The 26,689-nt window shown below is 36.1% G+C and overlaps 2 protein-coding genes across 2 annotated transcripts in view; one reads left to right on the top strand and one right to left on the bottom strand.

The window, feature by feature from the left end:
- Positions 1-26,689, top strand: part of LOC125866761 (uncharacterized) — a 174,795-nt gene that overhangs the window by 85,465 nt on the left and 62,641 nt on the right. The window lies entirely within an intron of this gene.
- Positions 1,298-2,946, bottom strand: LOC125868758 (zinc finger BED domain-containing protein RICESLEEPER 2-like). The gene is made up of 2 exons (XM_049549330.1): positions 1,530-2,946; positions 1,298-1,442 (listed from the first exon to the last, which is right to left on the bottom strand). Exons 1-2 carry the CDS (start codon positions 2,944-2,946, stop codon positions 1,399-1,401), a joined length of 1,461 nt encoding a protein of 486 aa, XP_049405287.1. The 3' UTR covers positions 1,298-1,398.

Here is a 26,689-nt window from a genome sequence, read left to right as displayed (position 1 = left end):
TGGGCGTTCGGTCGGTTCGGTTCGGTTTGTAAATTTCGGTTCGATTTTTTCGATTTTCGGTTTGGCCAAATGTGAAACCAAACCAAACTGAAATAAATTCGGTTTGGTTCGGTTATTATAATTTCGGTTCGGTTTATTTCGATTTGGTTTTCGATTTAACCACTCTCTCATCCACCTAGAAAACGTGCCATTACGACCAGTCTATTGAATCAATATATGGTATGGTGGCTCCACCAATTTCCTGCAACAAACCTTAGCAACCCAAAATGATACTTCCTAGTTCCTAGTAGAAACAAAGAGAATTAATCAATAATTACCTGAGAGACTTGATAAGTGAACCACCTGAAACAACCACAGTAAAAACATCTCTCCTTATAAATTGTCTTTTTATACTTTTCCTGTGTGCCGACCGAAATACACCCTTAATTCTTGCTTAACTCAACAAATGAGTACCATTTTGCAATGAGAAAATAACTGCTATGATTTTCTTCTCCCAGTTGAATTCCTATCTACTATGTGAAGTGGAAAAAATGTGCAGTTAAGTAGAATTGATCTCTTTCAGCTTATACTCATACAGTCATACTCAGGTCACTAAAGTTATAACAAAAATGTGTGTATTAGTTTTTAAGACATCTCTAGCGATCAAAGTGTCATTCAACCTATAAATGATCATATGTCTAAAGCATGGTATGAAAATAACATCTAAAACATATTTTCAATGAAATTAAACTCAGGATTATAGCAGAAGCCTCACACAAGTGCATATTCTCATCTCTTTACAAGCAGGTCACAAGTCACAACTCACAAGCCTTTTACTTTCACAACTCACAAGTCTGTCGGTTAAAAGCAGAAATTGAAAGCAGACCAGTGTTGCTGCAACTGCAAGCATTTGTTGCCAAGGAGCAGATAAATTTCAACAAACATTTAACTTGCAACTACCATATCATTGACTAAAATATCCAAACAAAACTGATAATTCTTGTCCAAGCAGTCCAACAGGTAGCAACATTAACAAACTAGGTGAGAATAAGAATAAAAAGACTATCAAGAGTCAAGACAACAGGACTAGAAAATTCAACAAACTTGTGCCCACAGCCCAGCCCTAAAATATAGTTAGTTACAAACTAAAGTCCAGCTGCCAGTAGGCAGCATTACAATTTGCAGCAACCAAAAGATTTGCAACCTCCAGTGCAATAGCTCCCAAGGTCCAACAGATAGCAACCAAGAAAATAACAAAACATTGATGTGCCTGTGACTGCGAGAAAATAGAACTCTTTAGAAAAATGATCTCCATTTCATAATAAAATATATAAAACTATCAAGCAAGTTATGTAAATAAGTTATTTACTTACCCGTTACCACACATCACTAGTTGATAGTTGAACTTACAAGTTGCAACTATATATCAATAATACTAGATTCAGTCCCACTACAAGCAAAATCTAAAAAAATATGAAAGAATTTGTTAGTTGTTAAGAAACATAAGAAAATTATTTTCAAGATAATTAATACAAATACCAAATTCTTACCAAGTTCAAGTTGCTCAAGATACTCTAAATCTTCCTCAATATTGATTGGAAAAGGCTCACTTCTAAGCCAATCTTGAACACATATAAGAGATTGCACAAGTTTAGGAGTTAATGAACTCCTAAAGGGATCAAGAACACGACCTCCTGTGCTGAATGCACATTCTGATGCGACACTTGAAATGGGAATGGCTAACACATCACGAACCATCTCCGCGAGAATAGGAAATCTCGGCTCATTAACTTTCCACCACATTAATATATCAAATTCATTACTATCTGGCTCAATATCTTCAGTAAGATATCTTTCCAATTCTGATTTACTACCTGAACTTCCACTAACTTCTTTATGCTTCTCAAATTGTTGTTTCGTTCTCATTCTTCCTCTATTTACAAAGTTGCCACAACCATTCACACTAGATATACTTGATGAGTTGCCAGAAGAAGTGGGTGAAGATGGTACATGTGAAGAGCTTTTTGAGGATTTCTTAACATAATAATCAAACAATTTTTTCATGTATTTTTTCACTTCTGAACATAGCTTGTCCCCTACTTCTTTTCCAAACATATCCACAATTGCAAATGGAACATAATCAAGCTTGTTACGGGGATCCAACACGGATGAAATAAAGATCATGTTGTTCATTTTATGTGGTTCACCCCAATACTTTTTGAACTTTTCATTCATACTTTTCGCCATTTCTTTCAAATTACCATCTTCATTTTCCATCATCTCTTTCAAAATAAGATTAAGTTCAGCAATTTCAACAAAGTGTGTATTGCTAGTGACATAATTAGAACCAGAGACCTTCAAAGTAAGTACATAAAAGGTTTCAAGAAATTTCACCATTGACCTCACATTTTTCCAGTCAGCACTTGTAAGAATATCACTTGTAATAATATTTGCACTAGTTCCATCTACATCACTAGTTCCATTTTCATCTTCAGAAGAAACAGAACCAAAGGTACGAAAATGATTCAAGTATCCAATATCATAAAAACTATATCTCTCAAATGAAAACTCAAAATGTTGTGCTACATCAAGCATCGAATATGTAGAGTTCCACCTAGTAGGAACATCTAAACACAATGATTTCTTACAAGTTATCAATTGAGATTCACAACATTCTTTGAACTTTCTAAGTCTTGCGGGAGATTGTTTAATGTACTTCACCGCTTGTCTCACTAGCTTGACAGACTTACCAATTTCCTTCAACCCATCTTGCACAATAAGATTAAGGATATGTGCCATACACCTCACATGAAGATGGTCACCATCCATAATGTTAGTTCCCCAATTACTCAATTGTTTAGACATTTCTTTCACAGTAACATCATTAGAACTAGCATTATCAACTGTAATAGTAAACACATTATCCAAACCCCATTCAAGCAAACAATTAGTAATGCAAGCCGCCATATCCCCGCCCTTATGACTAGAAATAGGACAAAAGTTTATTATTCTTTTATGCAAAGTCCAATTTCTATCTATAAAGTGGGCTGTCAAACACATGTAGTTGATTTTTTGTATAGAGGTCCAAGTATCTGTCGTAAGACAAACTCTTGGACGTGCTTCTTTGAAAATCTTCTTCAAAAGTTGTCTTTCTTCAAGGAATAGTTCATAACAATCTCTCGTCACGGTTCTACGAGAAGGAATATGAAATTGTGGCACTGTAACTCTCATGAAGTTTTTAAAACCTTCTTTCTCAACAAAACTAAATGGTAGCTCGTCAACAATTATCATTTTGGCTAAAGCTCTCCTACTTTGTGTTTGGTCAAATTTCCAAGTGTTAATCATCCCTTCTTTTGCTCCCGTTGAAGATGGTAGAAATTAATTAGATGTTGACCTTTATCTACGGTGTCACGAGGAAATTTAGGACATATTCTCATATGATTATTCATTGTTGACGTACCATTATTCGATGTAGAAGCTACATAAGGTTTCTCACAATACTTGCATTTGGCTTTCTTAGCTCCACTTTCATCAATGAACTTGTCAAAATGCTTCCAACAAGCAGCTCTAGGTTCCATGATTTTTCTTTTATTTGAAGTATCAACATTAACTTCAACCTCGTTGGGAGACGAGGTGTTAGATATGCTGTCATTTGAAGCTCCACTTTCACTTATCCTACTTCCAATTTGTGTCATCTGTAAAAAAAAAAAAGTGAAACAAACAAGAATAACAACAATCAGAAAGACGCAGTACATTACAGTTCACAAATCACACAAATAATCACAAAGTTGCATACTTGCATTCAATGATTAAACTCACACAGTTCAGTTGCGGTTCAGAACTCAGAAGAACAATAATCACGCAGTACATTACAGACTTACAGTTCACTAACCGACTCATTGATCAGTCCCTAACTAATAGACACTTAAACAAAATAGGCAGAACTTCCATGGACCAGTCAAATTATACTTACAATTTACATTGTTAAGTAGATAAAACTTAAATTCGTAATGAATAATACACATATCAATCCTCCCCTAGGTTTGGGCAACATGTGAAAATCAACCTAAGCTTCCTTTACGAGCATTTTCCAAGAGTTAATAATGCAAAATGCATATGCATTTCACGGAGACAATTACAGTTATATAAGAGTAAACTGTTTTGAGTGACATGTGAAAATCAACCTACCAAATGCCCCATATTTCAATCAGCTTCCTTTACGAGAGTTAATAATGCAAAACTTTCAATGACTAGGGTAAAATCTGTAGGGTTTCTGAAACAATGTGACTAAAAGCTAAATTGGGACTTCACTTTTGCTTTTAAGCTTCAAAAGAGTGCGGAACAGTGATGGAGGAAACTAAAATTTATGTTACCATAGACACAACATTGCATGATCGGAAAGTAACAAATAAAGGAAACAATTTGAAAAAAATCTGAACATAGAAAAGAAAAAAAATAGCATAAGAAAAAGAACCAGTGATGGGGAAGGCACTGTAGTGGGACTAACCTTTGGTGTACAACCCGGTGAGGCGGCGACGGAGAAGGTGAGGTACTAGAAGTTTAGGAAATTGTCGTCTCAAGCGGCAGGCTTGAGAGTTGAGACGGCGAGTTGAGAGATGAGAGATGAGGGTTGAGAGACGAGCTTGGAGCCGCGGCGTAACTGAGAGTCTGAGACGAGAGTTGAAAATTATGGACTACGCTACACTGGTCTGAAATTAGGGATTTTTAAATTTAGATTGGAATTTGGGCTGGGCATGGGCTATTGGGCTGAGAGCCTGAGAGTTGTATTTTTATTAAAGGAATGGGCTGAGATTTAATGAAGGGGTTAAGAATATATATAATATATATATCTAATTTCGATTTTTCGGTTAACCGAATTTTTAAGCTAAAAAACCGAAAACCGAATCGAAAAACTGAAATATTGAAAATCAAAACCGAAACCGACCGAAATAACCGAAAAATCGAAACCGAAATATAAAAAAAATCGGTTCGGTCGGTTTTTTCGGTTTTAACCATATTATGCCCAGCCCTAGATATTAGTCAGTATTAGAAAAGTGAATTTCGCGCTAGGGCTTGGAGAAGAAGAGAAAATAGGAGATAGGAGAAGAACGTTCAAAATTCTTCAATTTCGTCAAGGATAACTTGAGAATTTCATCGGGGGTGATCCCTAAAAAGGTATGTGAGATCACATAGCGTTGGATTAGTTCACCCACATGCCAAACATGATTCAATTCAGCAAGGTTATATTGATTTGAAAGTAAATCCTTTGAGTTCTTGATGAAATTCGTTTGAATTCTTGTGGGTTGTGTTGTTGAGGTTTGCTTGATGTTTGATTCATGTTTTCGGGTGTAATTTTGAGTTGAATCTGGTATATATTGAGGATATAATCAATTCTAAGTGTTTGGGGAAATAACTAAGTTGATTGCGAAGGTTTATAGTTGAAAAACGAAGAAGAAAAAGTCGGGGAATACCTGGGGAGGGTCCTGGCGCGTCGCGCCTGGGTCTCTAAATGTTGAGCTCTGGGGCACCGCGCCAGCCAGAGTGTCCCAACTTGGTCTCTGAATCTCAAGGGCTGGCGCCCCGCGCCTCTCAGAGCGCTAGGGACGCCAGTTCTTCCCATTCTTCCCCCATCTTTTCGTACTTGTTCCTTAGCAATATACCTATGTTTTTTAGTTGATTCCAACACTCTAAGGTACATCTAAACATCATGAAATAATCCATTAACATGAGATCATGAACCTTGAATCCATAATCCAATTTAAGGAAAGTTAAGATCAAAGTCAAGAGAAGTTAATAGGCAAGTCAAAACAAAGTTTTTAAAGTTTTCAAAAGTCTTTAACAAACGTTTTAACTTTGTTTTAAGAATTAAGTTTCAAGTTAAACAAATAGTAAAGAGTTGAGTTCATTTCTCTAAAATCTATAAGGGAACTAAGTATTCCCAAAGCGTTTATAAATGTTTTCACATTTGAGCAAGAAAAGGGAACATCGATTCCAAGAGAGCTTTTAAGCTAAGTTCTGAGTAATTATCTCAAACTAAAGAAAGAAGTTTGTTTTAAAAATATTTGAGCTAAGTATATTTTGGGAGTAGTATTGAGCATCGATATGGGGATGCGAGTTCATATTAACTTAAGTTTTCATAAACCATGTAGCTATCATGGGTAGTAACGGATCATACTTTTTAGATGACTTCTTAAAATGCTTTTAGCATAGACTAGTGGATCCACTTAGTGAGTTAGGTCCTATACCCCCGGCAAGGTATATGATGGTCCTTGGCAGCGTGAGGTAAAGTGTTGTATCATCACTATAGCTCTTAAGTGATGGTTGTCGTTTAGAGAAACTCCCACAACAATATTTTGTACTTTTATATACATTAGTTTATTTGTATTTTTACATTCATCTCAGAGTTATGTATCTTTGCATACACACAGAGTTGACATCTTATTTTAAACAATTTTTCTTTATATTGCACTTACTTTTAAACTCCTTAATATTGAAATGAGTTCAGTTATGTTGAGTTGAGTTGAGCCGGGTAAGTTCTTCAGTTCCTTTCAATTTTTTTCAAGCCTATGTTGTGTTTAGCATTCCAACTTGCATACTCGTACATTCAATATACTGATGCCAGTTGGCCTGCATCTTAATATGATGTAGACGCATGTAACCAGGATCAGCATCCAGAGCCTCGTTGATCTAGTTTGAGCACTCAGAGTCTTGTGGTGAGCCTCCTTGCTTTCGGAGGGTCCCTTTTATTGCTTTCAGTTTTATTATTAGTTCATTAGGATGTCGTGGGTCTGTCCCGACATCCATCTCAGTTGTTTAGAGGCTTCATAGACATACAATCAGTTAGTTAAATTCATTTGTCACTACTTTATTATTGGCTTATGTTTTTGAGACTTGAGGTTGCCATTTTGGCTAAGTTTGAATTTTTATTTATAGACATTCTAAGTTATTTCTCAAGTTCCTTCTTAGTCTATTTCTTGTGTTTAAGTCTTTCGCTGAGTAAGTAAGCCAGGCCAAGGGTTCGCTTGGGGCCAGAAATGGTTCTCGAGTGCCAGGCACGTCCAGAGTGTAGGCTCGAGGCGTGACAAACTTGGTATTAGAGCACAGAGTTCAAGAGTCCTAGGGAGTCTGTGTAGCCGTGTCTGTAGAGTCCTAGTTATCGGTGTGAAGCGCGCCACATCTTTAATTAAGAGGATACAACATTTAGGAAAATTTCTCACTTCTTTCACACTCATTTCGTGCGTTAGAGTTTGATCTCTAAAAAGTTTCCCTTTAATTCGTGTTTGCGCGTGTTTTCAGATAATCATGCCTCCACAAAGAGCTGTCTGAGGTCGTCCTGCTAGAAGAGAGGTCGAGAAACAAGGGGTACCTAATGCACCAAAAGTGACACCCCAAGGAGAGGCCACCAAGGCTGAATTCCGTGAAGCTATCCGGATGTTAAGTCAAGTTGTGACCCATCAAGTTGGTCAGAGAGATAATCGACAGGAAGTGGCTGATAATTCAAGGATCCGTGAGTTTTTACGGATGAACCCACCAAGCTTCACAAGTTCAAATGTCACAGGGGATCCGGAGTACTTTGTTGAAGAGCTTCAGAAAGTTTCGAGATTATGCATGTTGTTGATGCTTAGAGGGTGGAACTAGTTGTATACCAAATGAAGGGTGTCACTAGAATTTGGTTCGACCAATGGAAAAAGAATAGGGTTGAGGATGCACCAATAGTGAGTTGGGCAGTGTTTGAAAGTGCTCTCATGGGGCGTTTCTTTCCCCGTGAGTTGCGAGAGGCAAAGATAAGAGAGTTTCTCACCCTTAAGCTGGAGTCTATGAGTGTTCATGAGTATAGTCTGAAGTTCACATAACTTTCCCGCTATGCTCCGGAGATGGTTGTTGACATGATAATCAGGATTAGTTTATTTATTGTTTTGTTGTCTCGTCAGTCAAGCAAGGAAGGTAAGGCAACAATGTTGATAGGGGATATGGACATAGCAAGGCTAATGATCCATGTGCAACAAGTTGAGGAGGATAAGTTGAATGATAGAGACGAGTTTAAGAATAAGAGGGCTAAGACATGAGGGAACAAGTTCAAGCAGCAAAAAAGTAGTGTGAACCGGTCTTCCTTCTAACAGAAACAGAAGGGACCTGCCCCATCATCTGCTAGTGCACCTGCACCCAAGAACAAAAGTGGGTACAATAGTCAGGATTTCAGAGCCAAGCCTGCCTATTCTCAGGGTAATGTGCCACAATGGGGTACTAAGCCTCCTGCATGTGCTAAGTGTGGTAGAACCCACCCAGGTAAGTGTCATGATTGCTAGACAAGTTGTTTCAAGTGTGGAAAAGAGGGCCACTTTATAAAAGAGTCCTAAGAAAAGGCAAGGTAGTGGAAATCAGGGCAGTAGAGCCCAATCTTCATCAGTTGCTCCACCAGACAGGGCTGCACCTAGAGGAGCTACTTCCAGTACTGGCGGAGGAGCAAACCACCTCTATGTGATCACTAGTTGTCAAGGCAAGATGATTCACCAGATGTTGTTACTGGTATGATCCAAGTCTTTGACTTTACTGTGTATGTTTTACTAGACTCATGAGCGAGTTTATTTTTTTTGTTAACTCCATATGTTGCTATGAATTTTGATGTTATTCCTGAGCAACTAGTGAACCATTCAATGTTTCTACACCTGTTGGTGAGTCTATTCTAGCAGAGAGAGTCTATTGTGATTGTCCCGTTTTCGTCAATCACAAGAGTACCATGGCTGATTTAATTGAGTTAGACATGGTAGATTTTGATGTCATTCTTGGTATGGACTAGCTTCATGCCTGTTATGCCTCAGTTGATTGTAAAACTCGAGTTCTCAAGTTTCAGTTTCCAAATAAGCCAGTCTTAGAGTGGAAAAGTAGTTCAGCAGTGCCTAAGGATCATTTTATTTCGTACCTTAAGGTGAGGAAGTTAGTTTCTAAGGGTTGTATCTATCACTTGGTCCGAGTTAATGACTCAAGTGTTGAGATACCTCTCATTCAGTCAGTCCCTATAGTAAAAGAGTTTCCAGAAGTCTTTCCAGATGATCTACCCAGAGTCCCTCCTGAGAGAGAGATAGACTTCGGTATAAATGTTCTTCCATATACCCGTCCTATATCTATTCCACCATATAGCATGGCACCAATAGAATTAAAAGAGTTGAGAGAACAGTTGAAAGTAAGGGAATGTGATATTTCTAAGACAGTATTCAGGACTCGTTGTGGTCATTATGAGTTTTTGGTCATGTCGTTCGGTTTAACCAATGTACCTGCAGCATTCATAGACCTTATGAATAGATTTTTCAAACCTTATTTAGATATGTTTGTTATCGTCTTCATTGATGATATACTAATCTATTCAAGGAATAAAGAAGATCATGCTAGACATCTTAGAATAGTTTTTCAAACTTTGAAAGATAAGGAGTTGTATGCTAAGTTCTCAAAATGTAAGTTTTGGCTTGAGTCTGTGGCTTTCTTGGGCCACATAGTTTTCGATGATGGAATTAGAGTTTATACTCAGAAGATAGAGCCAGTGTAGAATTGGCATAGACCCACATCTCCAACTGATATTATAAGTTTCTTGGGTTTGGCTGGCTCTTATAGAAGATTTGTAGAGGGGTTCTCATCCATTTCGTCTTCTTTGACCAAGTTAACTCAGAAAATAGTGAAATTTCAATGGTCCGAAGTTTGTGAGAAAAGCTTTCAGGAATAGAAAAAAAAAAGGTTGACTATTGCCAGTATTGACCTTACCAGAAGGTACACAAGACTTTGTTGTCTATTGTGATGCGTCTAGAGCTGGTTTAGGTTGTGTGTTAATGCAGAATGACAAAGTTATAGCGTATGCCTCCAGACAGTTGAAAGTTCATGAGAAGAATTACCCAACCCCATGACTTAGAGTTGGCTGTTGTAGTATTTGCTTTGAAAATATGACGTCATTATCTTTATGGTGTTCATGTGGATGTGTTCACCGATCACAAGAGTCTTCAGTATGCGTTTAGTTAGAAAGAGCTTAATCTCAGACAGAGAAGGTGGTTAGAGTTACTCAAAGATTATGATATGAGTATTCTTTATCACCCAGGAAAGGCTAATGTTGTTGCTGATGCCTTGAGTAGATTATTTATGGGTAGTATCGCCCATTTTGAGGAAGATAAGAAAGAGTTAGCACAAGAGGTGCATTAACTTGCACGGCTAGGAGTTCGACTAATGAATTCCATAGAAGGAGGAGTGGTGGTGATGAATGGGACTGAATCATCATTAGTATCAGAAGTAAAAGAAAAGCAAGACCAAGATCCTTTATTGCTTGAATTAAAGGCAAGTGTTCATAAGCAAAAAGTGATGGCTTTTGAACAAGAGGGAAATGGTGTTTTGAGGTATCAAGGTAGATTGTGTGATTGATTTCAAGGGTAATTGGGATGATCATTTATCTCTCATTGAGTTTGCTTACAACAATCGTTACCATTCTAGCATCCAGATGGCTCCTTATGAAGCTCTTTATGGGAAAAGATGCAGATCTCCTATTGGATGGTTTGAATTCAGTGAAGCTGGGTTGATATGATCAGATTTGGTTCATCAAGCTATGGAGAAGGTGAAAGTGATTCAAGAGAGGTTGAAAACGGCGTAGAGTGGTCAGAAATCCTACACTGATGTTAGGAGAAGAGAGTTAGAGTTTGAAGATGATGATTGGGTGTATTTAAAAGGTTTCACCCATGAAGGAAGTTATGAGGTTTGGTAAGAAGGGGAAACTTAGTTCCCGGTATGTTGGCCCTTATAGAATTTCTAAGAGGATTGGCAAAGTAGTTCATCCGGTATTTCATGTCTCCATGTTGAAGAAGTGCATGGGCGATCCTTCATCGATTATACCAACTGAAGATATTGGGATTAAGGATAGCTTATCTTATGAAGAGATTCCTATTCAGATTCTAGATCGCCAAGTTCTTAAGTTGAGGACAAAAGAAGTAGCATCAGTCAAAGTCTTTTGGAGGAACCAATTTGTTGAGGAAGCTACGAGGGAAGCTGAAGAGGATATGAAGAAGAGGCATCCACATCTCTTTGAGTCCGGAGAAAATGCAGACCAAGATACTAATTCTCGTCTTAGTACTCCTTAAACTTGTGAGTGAACATGTTGTTTGTTAGCATTTGCTTGTTGGGTGTTTGAACTTGATGTTACCACCCTTAACCTAGTAAGGGTAATCTCATTCGAGGATGAAAGTTCCCAAGGGGGAGATATTATAACATCTCGCAATTTGAAATAACTAGGAAGAAGCTTATAAGTGGAAATAGTCATTTTTAGAAAGAATGAAAATCTGGAAAATTTGTTTAAGTTAGGAAAAATTAAGTTTTGGTCAACTTCAAATGACCATAAATCCTAGCTTAGGATGAGTTATGTGTACTTCCAGATATGGTTGGAAAGCTCTTGGAATGATTTTTCCAACGCCGCCGAGTTTGCGCGATTCCGAGTTTGTATGAGTAAGTTATGCCCTTTGGAAGTTGGGCTGTTGGATTAAGGAAAGTCTAATCCGGATTTTGGAAGGATAATTTAGTCTTTTCCTTACCTAATTATTCTAATTAATTTTTAGGAGTTATTTGGAGTAAAGTCAGATTTTAGTCAGTTTTAGAAAAGTGAATTTCACGCTAAGGCTTGGAGAAGAGGAGAAAATAGGAGAAAAGAGAAGAACGTTCAAGATTCGTCGATTTCGTCAAGGATAGCTTGTCGATTTCGTAGGGGGTGATCCCTAAAAATGTATGTGGGATCACATAGTATTGGGTTAGTTCACCCACGCGCCAAACATGATTCAATTCAGCAAGGTTATATTGATTTGAAAGTAAATCCTTTGAGTTCCTGATAAAATTCGTTTGAATTCTTATGGGTTGTGTTGTTGAGGTTTGCTTGATATTTGATTCATGTTTTTGGGTGTAATTTCGAGTTGAGTCTGGTATATATTGAGGATATAATCAATTCTAAGTGTTTGGGGAAAGAACTAAGTTGATTGCGAGGGTTTAGAGTTGAAAAACGAAGAAGAAAAAGTCGGGGAACACCTGGGGAGGGTCATGGCGCGTCGCACCTGGGTCTCTAAATGTTGAGCTCTGGGGCACCGCGCCAGTCAGAGCACCCCAACTTGGTCTCAGAGTCTCAAGGGCTGGCGCCCCGCGCCTCTCAGAGCGCTAGGGACGCCAGTTCTTCCCATTCTTCCCCCATCTTTTCGTACTTGTTCCTTAGCAATGTACCTATGTTTTCTAGTTGATTCCAACACTCTAAGGTACATCTAAACATCACGAAATAATCCATAAACATGAGATCATGAACCTTGAATCCATAATCCAATTCAAGGAAAGTTAATATAAAAGTCAAGAGAAGTTAAGAGTCAAGTCTAGAAGTTAAGAGGCAAGTCAAAGAAAAGTTTTTAAAGATTTCAGAAGTCTTTAACAAACGTTTTAACTTTGTTTTAAGACTTAAGTTTCAAGTTAAGCAAAAAGTAAAGAGTTGAGTTCATCTCTCTAAAATCTATAAGGGAACTAAGTATTCCCAAAGAGTTTATAAATGTTTTCACATTTGAGCAAGAAAAGGGAACATCGATTCCAAGAGAGCTTTTAAGCTAAGTTTTGAGTAATTATCTCAAACCAAAGAAAGAAGTTTGTTTTAAAAACATATGAGCTAAGTACATTTTGGGAGTAGTATTGCGCACCGCTATGGGGATGCGAGTTCATATTAACTTAAGTCTCTATAAACCATGTTGCCATCATGGGTAGTAAATGATCATACTTTTTAGATGACTTTTTAAGATGCTTTTAGCATAGACTAGTGGATCCACTTAGTGAGTTAGGTCCTATACCCCCAGCAAGGTATATGATGGTCCTTGGTAGCGTGAGGTTCAATGATGTATCATCGCTATAGCTCTTAAGTACGCTGTCGGTTAGAGAAACTCCTACAACAGTATTTTGTATTTTTATATGCATCAGTTTATTTGTATTTTTACATACATCTCAGAGTTATATGTATTTCTGCATACACACAGAGTTGACATCATCTTTTAAACAATTTTTCTTTATATTGCACTTGTTTTTAAATTGCTTTATATTGAAATGAGTTCAGTTATATTGAGTTGAGTTGAGCCAGGTAAGCTCTTCAGTTCCTTTTAGATTTTTTTCAAGCCTATGTTGTGTTTAGCATTTCAACTCGCATACTCATATATTATATTTATTGTACTGATGCCAGTTAGCCTGCATCTTATTATGATGCAGGCGCAGGTAACCAGGATCAACATCCAGCGCCTCGTTGATCCAGTTTGAGCACTCAGAGTCTTGTGGTGAGCCTCCTTGCTTACATAGGGTCCCTTTTATTGCTTTCAATTTTATTATTAGCTCATTAGGATGTCGTGGGCCTGTCCCGACATCCATCTCAGTTGTTTAGAGGCTTTATAGACATACAGTCAGTTAGTTAAATTCATTTGTCACTACTTTATTATTGGCTAATGTTTTTGAGACTTGAGGTTGCCATTTTGGCTAAGTTTGAATGTTTATTTAAAGTCATTCTAAGTTATTTCACAAGTTCCTTGTTAGTCTATTTCTTGTGTTTAAGTCTTCCGCTGAGTAAGTAAGCCAGGCCAAGGGTTCGCTTGGGGCCATTAATGGTTCTCGAGTGCCAGCCACGTCCAGGGTATAGGCTTGGGGTGTGACATTTCATACCGACGATATGCAATATTATTCATGTTTCCTTCTCTTATGGTGGAAGTTGTGTACTATTTTCTTATCTAAATTGTATCTTCTTTGTCACTCTTATACCTATTTAGACGAGTTTCTTGGTGGTTATTCTCAGTATTTGTAAATGAGTTCTTTTAAAGTTTTGTTCTTCTCAAAGGCTTGTGATCAATTTTTGTTAATAATTTATTTTTCACATGTTTTAACCGTTTTAGGTGGTAATGGTTCTCTTATCTAGGTGCTAAAGTAAGTTCCCACACGACCCAATGTATTAAATCGTGATAAGTTGGTATCAGAGTGCAAATTATTGATCTCCCAGTACAAGAGCAAATATTGAATAGAGTCTTGAAGATTGGTCAATTGATGTACACATCTAATCTTTAGGGGGATATGATGCATTCTAGGAATCCATCTCACGTCTTCACTCCTTTCATACGGTTTGTCTCATATGATATAGGTTGAGCCCAATTGGTATGTTTGGATTCCAATTAGAATCTTAACGAAGTAGTCTAGATGTCATTATTAAGGCTGAAGGTACACAAGCGATTAGAACTGAAAAGGTTCCAATTGGATCTGGCCTTATAAGCCATGTGAATCCATAAATGGTCAGTTAGTGGTTATCCATAATAGGAGTAGGTTTTCATGGGCTTGATTAAAGTGGAAATGAATGCTTGATGGTTGTTGTTGTATGCATTGTGGTTCTTGAATAACTGTCTATTTGTGAACCATGTTTGCATATATGCGAAGTGTGATTACTTGTATCTCTGTGATGTTGTGGATAAGGAAAGGTCTTGACTTGATTAGGTGTTGAGTTAATCATAAATGGCTGTGGTTTTTAGCATGAATTTGTATGGTCCAGTCTTAAAGTTTTAAGGCTAGGAGACAGATTTTGTATTATACATATCTGGATATGATTTTGGGTTTGTTTTTAAACTACATGGGCTTATCCTTGGTAAAGATGGTTAGGGGACTAATGATTTATGACTGTGCAGAAATTTGGTTTCAGGAAAGTCGAGTTTCGGTTGGGAATTATGGTAAAAAGAATCTATTGTTGCATAATAGCACGATTGGTTGTTATTAATAGTTTCTTAGTGTATTTCATAATAGGTGTTAATAATGTGATGTTTATCTTTTGTCTATGCATTTTTGGGTAAGATTGTGGAGTCTGGAATGAGTTAGGAATATCGAATGACTATGACACTAGTGTCTGGGTTCAGTCTAGAGATTGCCTTGTTAGATGATATGGTGTTTTCAAGAGTGGGTACAAGCATGGAGAGGGGGGGGGGTAAGGTTTTTGAATTTTTGTGATTTGGTAGAAAATCGTCGGGTTGCTATAGCGGATGCCAGACTGCTATAGCTCTCCCGTTATGGAAGAATGTCTCTCACCATAGTGTAAGTCGGTGCAGGGGCACAAGCATTATATCGGGCTACACGATAGCGGTCTGCATGTTGCTATAGTGAGGGAATCAGAGACTCAACTTTGTTTCCCCCCGCTTTGGATTTCCACCCCATTCCAATTTTGATCATGTGTACAGTTTAGCGCAATACAAAAATACAACATAAAACTTATTCAAGCATAATCCAAAGAATTTAGCATAGAAAAAGGGGAATAAACCATCCAAANATAATAGCAGGATTGGTTGTTATGAATAGTTTCTTAGTGTATTTCATAATAGGTGTTAATAATGTGATGTTTATCTTTTGTCTATGCATTTCTGGGTAAGATCATGGAGTCTGGAATGAGTTAGGAATATCAAATGACTATGACCCTAGTGTCTGGGATCAGTCTTGAGATTACCTTGTTAGATGATATGGTATTTTCAAGAGTGGGTACAAGCATGGAGGGGGGGTAAGGTTTTTGAACTTTTGTGATCTGGTAGAAAATCGTCGGGTTGCTATAGCGGATGCCAGACCGCTATAGCTTTCCCGTTATGGCAAAATGTCTCTCACCATAGCGTAAGTCGGTGCAGGGGCACAAGAATTATATCGTGCTGCACGATAGCGGTCTGTATGTTGCTATAGTGAGGGAATCAGAGACTCAACTTTATTTCCCCCCGTTATGGATTTCCACCCTATTCCAATTTTGATCATGTGTACAGTTTAGCGCAATACAAAAATACAACAGAAAATTTATTCAAGCATAATCCAAAGAATTTAGCATAGAAAGAGGGGAATAAACCATCCAAATATCAATCATCTATGTGCTTTCAAAACCAGAAAAATGGTAAAAGAATGTCTCTTGCCTAAATGGGAAAACTAAAGGACAATATCTATGTCTGAAAAATAAGGGAGATGGGGGAAATCTTACCAAGCTCCTACCACCCTCATGGACTCGGGTTGTAACACATCAAAAATTAGTAGGTTGAGTTGGAAAAGAAATTTTTGTGCAGAAGATTTGTTGGTGCACTAGTCTACGAACGAGTCTACGGCTCGTACAAAGTTCTACGGTCCATAGAACCTAATAGCAGAAGGTGAGTTGAGAAATTTCAAAATGTCACGTCCTAGATGAGGGTCTATGGACCACGAGGATGGTCCATAGAAAGTTGATGGGCCGTAGAAAGATTCTTGACTTGGTAAAAATTCAAGTGATATTGGGTCACGAATGAGGCCTATGGGTCGTAGAAAGTTACACGGACAATAGAAGTCTTCCTTAGAAAATGTTTAGAATTTTCAACTTCTAATACTCGTTCTACGAACCAACAAGACGGTTTGTATAAGGTTATACGGTTCGTATAAGTTTATACGCACCGTAGGTTAGTCCATAAAAGCCCATCCGATAATTTTTAGTCAGAGATTTTTGGGTCTTTTCCTATTCTTTCTATACCTATACTATGTCATTTTGACCCTAAAACTCAGTCTTATAATTACTTTCACTCTTAAAATCTACCAATTCTCTCCCAAATCACTCAAACCCTCAAATTCTCTCAAAGGCCTTCTTGAATTGTCTCTCAAGGCTGAATGAAAGATTCTAGGGTTTCTCCCATATCCAAGGTGTGTTCTTCCATATTTAGGGCTTTGAGTACCCAAGGTATGTGAGAACTTCACCAATGGATCTCTTTCATCCCTTGGGTCTCAAAAGAAACTCATTTCCTCTTTTGATTTCAACTTAATATTTCTAGGGTTTCATGCAATTCTTCATGGATTCAATTGTCTATAATTGATCTATTTATGCATGATTTGATTCAATTACATACTTTCCGATAAATTTCATATGAACCCATGCTAGGGGTGGGCATTCGATTCTTCAGTTCGGTTTAATCAAATTTTGATTTGGTATTTTCAACTTTGGTTCTGTTTATTTCGGTGTTTTTGAAATGGTTTTTCGGTGTAAATAAAAATAAAGAGGGAATATGATAAAGTAACAATTGTTGTTCACTTCACACTTAAAAGTTATTTTTTGGTGCAAATAAAAATAAACGATTTAAGCAGGGTTCTCGCTTGTCAAATTCCTTGCATAATGCATACAAAGTTTTTTCCAAATTCTATGCATACAGAGAGGTGCTCGCCGTTCGTGTCTAGCGTTGAGTAAGAAGTAAGAACTAAGAAGACATATTAGAAATTAAAATCGAGAAATACGTATCATTCAGCGTCGGCGATGGTCCGAGAAGACTGAAGTCACGGTACCGTGGTCTCAGTTGAATTGAGTTTTGGTTAGTATAGGTCTTTAGGGTTTACTGTTTTGTCATTTAGATTTTTGCTATTTAAGTTTAGGCTCCAAAATTTAAAAATTGAAATGGGACGGGTAAATTTAAAAACTTAAAATATTTTGAATCAAAATATATAAGTATTAAGTAATATAATTTAAATATTCTTTAAATTTATTTAATAAAACTTTGGTTCTTCGGTGCACCGTAGTTTCAGGACCCTTACACCGAACACCGAACCGAAGAATCGAAGTTCCCAAAAAAAAAAAACGACACCAAACCGAAACACTGAAATATCGACACCGAAGAACCAAATTAGTTCTGTTCGATTTGGTTTTCTGATATTTATGTGCACCCCTAACCCATGCTATATGTCTACATTATGAATATGAACTATAATTATGAAACATGCATCATAAAATTGAAGAATTTATGAATAAATGGTGTTTTTAGATAAAGTATCAAATATGATTTGTGAAATTTTTCTTATTATGAAAAATGACCATGATTTAGATGCTTGTGTAAGTGTATTTATGAAAATGTTATGAAATCATAATTTTAAAAGGAGTTATTCTATGATATCAGTTTTATGATTGGATTGGTAGTACTAGATTCTTATCTTTCCAAGTATTATGTTATGATTATGACTCTGCCTATTTTTCCGTTGGGATTTTACTTAGCATCTAGAGGAATTTGAAATTGAGGCCTTATTGCTAGTAGAGGTTTGGTCTTTAGAAGTAATTCCCGTGTCGCGCCCGTAGGATTTGTCTTATAATGATATAGCTAGTATATCCACCTGAGTTATTATGTATGGTCCGTACCTTGGCCAGTATGACAAACTCTTTTCAATGTGGAAAAGACATTAGATTCCATGTTATAGCTCACATGGTCTATATCGGTAATCGTGAACATCCCACAAAAGAAACTATAATTTTAATTCAAATGATTTACGATTTCCTCAATGATTATGACTTAAGATTTTCTCATGATTTTTAAATGTGCATTGACTTGTACCTATTATACATGATTTATCTTATTGAGCTTTAATACGTTCTACTTGGTCATGCATTTCATGATTTAAACTCCTCATGATATTATGTTTATGTTTCATGCATTTCCCCATATTCAATACATTCAAAGCACCGATGCATATTGTGACTATATTATTTCGTAATATAAGATCTGACGTTCCTCCTCTCGGTCGTGGCTAGATCGGGATTGCTCAATTTCATCAGTGATAATAGTGAGTCCTCGTGATTCGAGGGCGAGAAGCTTTTGATGTCATTTCTGTTTCAGACTTTGTTTGTGGTTTAGGGGTTTGTCCTAACCACATTATGATTAGTAAAGGATTTGTTAGACATAGATGATGTATTCTGCTTACTTAGTCATGTACTCTATTTTGGTATCTTCTATGTATTAAAGAGTCTTGAGACTTATATCTCATTCTTCTGGTATATTCTCCTTATTTAATATTCATAGTGCCATGCTTATGTCAAGTGTCTTGTTTAGGGCCTTATAGGGTCCTATACATCATGTCACGCCTAGGGTGTACTTTGGGTCATGACAATGATTATCCACCTCTGGCCCCACATGAATGGGAACTCCTCCACGTCTTCAAGCTCCAACTGGGGAAACTCTTTCTCTAGGCAACACAACTAAACATAACCTTCATGGTCTTCCACATCTGAACTAATAGACGGTCCCGGGAGAGACCCTTCATCCTCTTAGCATCACGCTCTTAATGAAGCACTACTATCTCTTGGGAGGGAGAAGATTGGGCTAAGTGTATAGTGATAGCAACCTACATATACCCTTTGATTGCCAGGTCAACCTTGAGGTGACTTCTAGTTATCGGGGGCTTAGACTGGCTGGCAGCAGGGTCGACATTCATGCCCTCATCCTTCTCTACACCATTTGTGGCCTGGATACTCTATGGTTTTGTATAATAACTACCTTGCCTAGTGGAGTGAGTTTATGGGGACCCAGTTCTTTAGTGGTCTAAGCCATAGTTCTATTAGTTGTAATGGTCATGGTCATAAGGGGTTTAGGGTGGAGTCTTACGAAGGATGAGTTGATCTAGGTACTAGTTTCTGTTATTGTTCTGAAAAATGATGGGGTATTAGATGATACTCAGTGACATTACTGTGGCATATGGGTTAGGTTTCGATGTTGTATTAGTGTGGCATGACAGGTAGGTTGGGAAAACCTTGGGGTGGCGTATTGGAGGTACTTAGTCATAATTTTACCCAGGAAGGGTTGAGTTAGAGAATAGAGGAGTCGAGTGGTGCAACTTCCCATTGCATAACTTTCAATCTATTTACATGATATTATGTAGTAGGTTCGGGTCGATCGATGATGCCTACTAGTACGTGACTGATACTACGTTTGCTGATGGCGATCTTCAATAACTTTCATATTTCCTTCCTTTATGGTGGGAGTTGTGTTCTATTTTCTGATCTAAAATGTATCTTCTTAGTCACTCTTGTACCTGTTTAGACTAGTTCTTTGTTCTTAATATTTGTAAAAGAGTTCTTTTAAGGTTTTGTTCTTCTCAAAGGCTTATGAATTTGTAGTACATAATTTATTTTATGTATGTTTTAACTGGATTGAGTGGTAAGGGTTCTCCTATCTAGGTGCTAAAGTAGGTGCCCTCATAACATGATGGGTTGGATCGTGAAAATTTGGGTCGACTGGTGGTGCCTACCAGTACGTGCTTTTTGTACTAATACTACTTTTGTTATGACAGTTGGCATAGTCTGATTGAAGGATCAGTGATATTTCTTAGGTGAGGACAATAATAATCTCCGACAACTTATGTGTCTCTTTCTTTATAGTGGGTGTTGTGTCTTAATTTCTTTCATTATTTATACTTTTTTAGAAGCTTCTATACCTATTTAGACTAGTTCCTAAGGAGGGATGTGAGTATTTTCAAAGACAATGTGCTTTGTTAAGTTTGACAATTGGTTTTCATAGTTAATTAAGCTAATTTATTGGATTTTATTTATTTCTGTGATTTATCAGTTTTAAATTGGGTGGTAAGGATTCTCATATTCAGGTGTTAGAGTAAGTTCTCGCACGGACCATTGATTTGGATCGTAACAATTCTCCAGTCAATAAGTGAGGGACCGGAAAACCTTTTCATGCAATACCTAACTGGAGTGTGGACCAAACATTTCCTTCACGTCAAGCCTAAACTAGAGTTTGGATCGAGAATCAAAATAGGAATGGACCTGACTTTGTCGCTCTGATAACATATTAAATATTGGGGAAGGTTTGCAAATTAAATGGGATATTTAAAATTTGGGATAAATTATTTATTTTAAGCTCACCATATATTTTTTGATTAAAGATAAGGATAAATTAATGTGAAAGTATTATTGAATGGATATATTTGGACTGAAAATATAATTAGAAGGGTATATTTGAATCGAAAGTATAACGATGAGCGTAATTAAACTATTTTCACTAGTATAGGTGTATATTGACCCTTTTTCTGTTTAAATATACCCTTAGACTATATTATTAGATAATATATATCATATGTTACAAAAGTAGCTCATTCATACCCATGTCATTTATTTGTTGTTTTAAAAGTTCTTATCAAAATTATTGTTGTTTTTTCATTTTATCCTTAATAGTAATTATTTTTGAAGGCTACCGTTAGTCCATAATCACCTCAATGGAGATGACACATAAATATATAGAGAAAATATTCTTACTCCACTGTTTCATTTTAATTTTGAATTATGGCATGCAAGTCATTATAGACTGAAGTGTAAATTTAACTAGTTATTCTAATGAATTATTCACAAACTATTTCAAATCATTATAATTATAAGACTACAAATTAAAAAGTGAAAAAGTAATTTGAAATTATGACATGAAGTCATGAGTCATGACGGATCAGTATCGTCGTACTATATTATATTAATTATCTTTTTAGATTACTTAAACATACCAATCATAATTCAAAGTTACAAATAAAAAGGAGAAAAATAATTTTAAAGTGAGCCTATCTTTAAAAGAAAAAAATAAATTTCATGCAAGGAAATTTATAAAAAGATGTATCAAACTACTTCATGGAGATTCATAAAAAGATGGCATAAATCTCGAAATAGGCTTTACCTATACTAGTCATTTTTCATTTACTACTTCATAGACTAAAAAAATTATTTGACCAAAATATAAGATAAAAAGAAATTCAAAATTGAAAATAATTGTATCAATCTTATGTATTAACTTAATCTGATCTGTTTACAAACCTTAAGGAGATTCATAAGAAGATGACATAAATCAGGAAAAAGGCTTTACATATATTAGCCATTTTTTCATTTAAAAAATTCTTTGACTAAAATTTAAGATAAAAACAAATGTTCAAAATTGAAAATAACTATATTACTCTTATGCATTTACTTAATCTTATCTGTTTACTAGAAAGATTGACAATAACTTAATGCACTTGGTACTATATATATTGTCACAATAACAAATACTTCAAAGTAAAAAATATACTACTTTTCATAATACAGTATGATGAAGGCTTTAGTGATTGTGATTTTCATAGTCATCTCCATGATCTTTTCATCTGGTTAGTCTCTTTCTTCGCCCCTCTACTCTTTTTTTTATGAACGTAAGATAATTTTTTTATATATAATAATGATAACAAGGTTTACTCATATTGTAATTTATTAAGGGTGTCAAGTGAAATGAGCTAAGAAGGGGGTCATAACTCAATCCACTCAATTTATAATAATATTCTTTTTGTTTTTTAATATATTTTGAAGTAGCTAATAGTTTTTTTTCTTAATTATGATTATATATAATATATTAATTTTATTTTTTTTTAAATATTTTGACAAGGTTTTCATGAGTCAATATAAACTATATACCAGTTCAATTTTTTAAAAAAAATTGTATTAACTATGAATTATTTAGCGATGTGCTAATAATTTTTTAATCCTCAGATGTGGCAGCAGAAATAAAATATTGTAATTATGTTCATGATTGTGACACTTGGTCCTGCTACAATATAAAATGTATTGATGGAATTTGTACGTGTTGTAATGAATCAAAATGTTGTGTTGATGATCAAGAAAATGTTGGCATTAGTCGCAAGGTCCTGAGCTTGCAAGGCTCTTCTAATTAGCTATTATATAGCTATTCAAAATTTAAGTTGTTCCTGTAAATCTAATTAATGCCTTATTGTTGGCTAATGAATTAAAGATTATGTTCTAAGGGTTTATCATAATATTAATTTATGTTTATTACTTGAGCATGTTGAAATAATAACAATACTAATTATGTTTCAGCCATCTCAAATAAGTTGAGATTAAATATATTAATCATTAATGATTATTACGCGAATTATTACTACATAAAAAAATGACGTCATACAAATTTTGTAGCGAAATAATAAAATTCATCACTCATAAGAACAAATCTCGCTATTATGCAACAATAACTCATTTTACCCCGATTCCCTACCAAATTCCGACTGTTCTGAAATTGGAGTTTCCCCACAATCGTAAATCATTAAGTTCCTTTACCATTTTTATCAATGATAAGTCCATGCCGATTTTAAAAACTAATTCCTAGATCGTTTCTAGACATGTATAATATAGACTTTGCCTCATGACCATAAAAAGTTTTCACAAGTCTATACCAAAACATGCTCAATAAAATACATTTTCATTTAAAATTAATTCATCACACATAGTCAAGTCAAAACTTTTTCTTGTTCACAACATCACAGAAATACAAGTTATCACACTTCCCACATACGTAGACATTCAGGCAAAGTATAATTTACACATAGGCAATTATTCAAGCAATGAAATGCACATAATAACAACCATTAAGCATTCATCATCAATTTAATAAAGTTCACTATTTTTTATTTGCATCATGGATGATCACTGATCATTCATGCATTTACATGACCCTTAAGGCAGATACCAATTGGAACCTTCTCGGTTCTAATCTTCTTTTGCTTGTGTATCTTTAGTCGTGAATACAATATTTAGAAAAAAGTGAAGAAATGAAATAGATTTATTGAATGGTTCATTGCCCCCTAAAGATTAAATATGGACGTCAACACACAAATTCTTAGGATTCTATTCGACATTTGTTCTTTTACTGTGAAACTGATACACTGGTTTCTAATATCAAGTCGTTACAACCCAACCCACTAAGTCGTGTGTGAACCTACTCTAACACCTAGATAAGAGAACTCTCAATATTTAAATCGGTTAAAACACGCGGAATAATAAATAAGTCATAAGCTAACACCCTATATGGTTATGAAATTACCATAAATTGATTTAAACCTAAATGTTATTTTATAAGAAAACATACTAACACTCTCAAGGAACTAGTCTAAACAAGTACAAGAGCTTCTAAGAGTAAAATTTATAAACCAAATTGAGACACATCTCCCACCATAAGAAAAGAGGAGTAGAAACTATTGAAGATCATCATTGTCTTCTCCTATGAAACATCACTGAATTTCTGCAATTAGTCTATGCCAAGTGGCATATCAAGAGTAGTATCAATACAAACAACATATACTGGTTGGCTCTTTGATTGACTCGAACCTACCACATAATATAAAGTAGACATTCAGAAGAGAACATGCAATATGAAAGTTACACCATCCCTGATATAATGCCCATAAACTAGTACACTTTGATCCTAGCCTTCTACCTTATTCTTCTGTCGACTCTAATATTTAAACATTTGACCATCTTTTCACCTTAAGGCTTCCCAAGCCTATCTGTGATGTCACCCTAACGCTTCCCAAGACTATCAACAATGTCATTTTCATATTAGATCATAGTCTAACCCTTATACCACATTAATATCCATGAATAGAACATCACCATAATGTCAAATAATAGTCTAACCCTTCTACCACATTAGTATTCATGAATATCAGGCTATCACTAGCCTTATCAATCAACCACATCCCTAACTGTAGCGATCTGAACCGTCGTTATTTAGAAAATGAAAAACGTCAGGAAAGCTAGGCCTATCAGTCGACCAGATGCCGCTAGGGCGGCAACGCTCTAGCGGGATAAGTAGCCACCAGAGCGGGATGGGTGAGACAGAATGTAAATAATGTGAAGTCTGATTTTTCTCCTTTTTCCAATAACACTAAAAAAAGGTGAGAATCACCCTAGAAACCCTTAAAAGGTTGCTCTAGGCTTGGGAAGGAAGGAGAAAGAGATTTCTAGCGTAAGAGCGTCGGTAGATTACAGATTTCTGGTCAAATCCACCGTTTCATCGTCCGAAAACTAGATTTCGAGCTATAATTTGTCTGGAATGCTTGGCGCCCAGGTAGGCTAGGTTTATTAATTGAGTAGTTATAAATATGTGATTCACTGCATGGTATATTGGAGTTGATGGTAGAATTCATGCGTAGGATTTAGTGCGTCGAACGAGATGATTGTACTTGTATCTTTGATGTTATACCAGGCATATACCCTATGAGAAAGCCTTAGTCGATGAACTAGGGCTAGGTAATGGTTGTGATTTCATGTTTGTGTGATATATATTAGTAGTTGCTTCGTTNTAGATTTCGAGCTATAATTTGTCTGGAATGCTTGGCGCCCAGGTAGGCTAGGTTTATTAATTGAGTAGTTATAAATATGTGATTCACTGCATGGTATATTGGAGTTGACGGTAGAATTCATGCGTAGGATTTAGTGCACCGAATGAGATGATTGTACTTGTATCTTTGATGTTATACCAGGCATATACCATATGAGAAAGCCTTAGTCGATGAACTAGGGCTAGGTAATGATTGTGATTTCATGTTTGTGTGATATATATTAGTAGTTGCTTAGTTATAATGCATGTATGTATGTGAATGTTGCACTATTGATCACACTAATCATAAATGAGTATGAATGAATGATTATATGCCATGAAATCAACACTTGCTTGTATGGTTATGAGAATGTACATTGTGATTGTGATTGTGGATTATTGAATGGAACATGTGTCAGGATCCGACACACTAACAGTTTGGGTATGGGTTCCATGAAATGACCATTGACTTGTCATAAATGTGTATTATTGAGAAAGTGGGTTTGTACATTGATCCTGAAATGATAACTGGTTTGTGCATTATATATAAGCATATGTGTGGGTTGCGGAGTTGTAATTTAATTGGGTATATCTGTTTGGGTAATGAGTTGTGAATGGTTAGGCCAATCGGGATGTGATATGACAAGTGGAGACCAAGAGTCTAGGAGTCACTACATGTATCTTAGAGAGGTGGTAGTGTGTATTATCGTGAAGGATCGAGGTGTTGTTACGTTGTAAACGTCGACTAGTAAAGTATTACCTGGGTAAGGGATTAGTATCGAAACGGTTAATAAGCTTGATAGAAAGTACTATGGAGTCTGGGGTTGAGTGGTGATGTGGAAAATGGAATGGCGTGTCCTGAATGGTTGGCCAGGTTGGTAGTAGTTACATTTGGATCCTCCTCTGAGGGACAAAATGGTTAAGTTATGATCAAGAATGGAACGAGTAAAGGGTTATGGTAAGGATAGGAAATTATAAAGGTGGAGGAATAAATAGTCTTATTGCATGTTTTACTAGTCGATTTCTTATATTATGCGGTGGGTATTCGGGTTGATCGATGATGTCTACCCGTACGTATGGTTTTGTACTGATACTACCTTGCTATGCCTTTTTGGCATAGTTTGGATGCTGGTTCGGTAATGTCTCATAGGTGAAGATGAAAATAATCTCCAAGAGCTTCCATGTTTCCCTCCATACGGTGGAAGCTGTGTCTTTTGTTATTGCAATTGGATCTTGTAATCTTAAAAGCTCTTGTACCTATTTAGACTAGATCCCTGGGGTGTTAATTACTTTACAAGTCTTAACTCAAATCGTTGTCAAAACTCTTATTTTACAAAAATCTTATGAATTTTAATTGTTCTTCAATTTTCTTAATCTTCCGCATGTCTTGAAACTATTTTGGGAATCGAGGGTTCTCCTACTTAGGCGTTATAGTAGGTGCCTACACGGCTCGGTGGGTTGAGTCGTGACACTAATCCTTTTTGGAATAATACATGAAACTGACACTTTATACAAACTCGTCTATCTTGACTCACATCCTCATTATAAAATAAGTTCTAAGAACACTATACAACCATCATTTCCATAAATCAATAACATCATGATTATATTTAGGCATTGGAAGATATGTTAAGGGCGTGTGTAATTGGTTTTGGGGGCGATTGGGATCATTTCTTACCCTTATGTGAGTTCTCCTATAATAATAGTTATCATTCCAGCATTGATATAACATCTTTTAAGGCACTCTATGAGAGGGGATACAGATTGCCTAAAAGTTAGTT

The sequence above is a fragment of the Solanum stenotomum genome, chromosome 6, assembly GCF_019186545.1.
Source record: "Solanum stenotomum isolate F172 chromosome 6, ASM1918654v1, whole genome shotgun sequence".
Taxonomy (NCBI): domain Eukaryota; kingdom Viridiplantae; phylum Streptophyta; class Magnoliopsida; order Solanales; family Solanaceae; genus Solanum; species Solanum stenotomum.
Note: the sequence above shows the minus strand (reverse complement) of the source record. Positions and strands in the feature narration are given on the sequence as shown.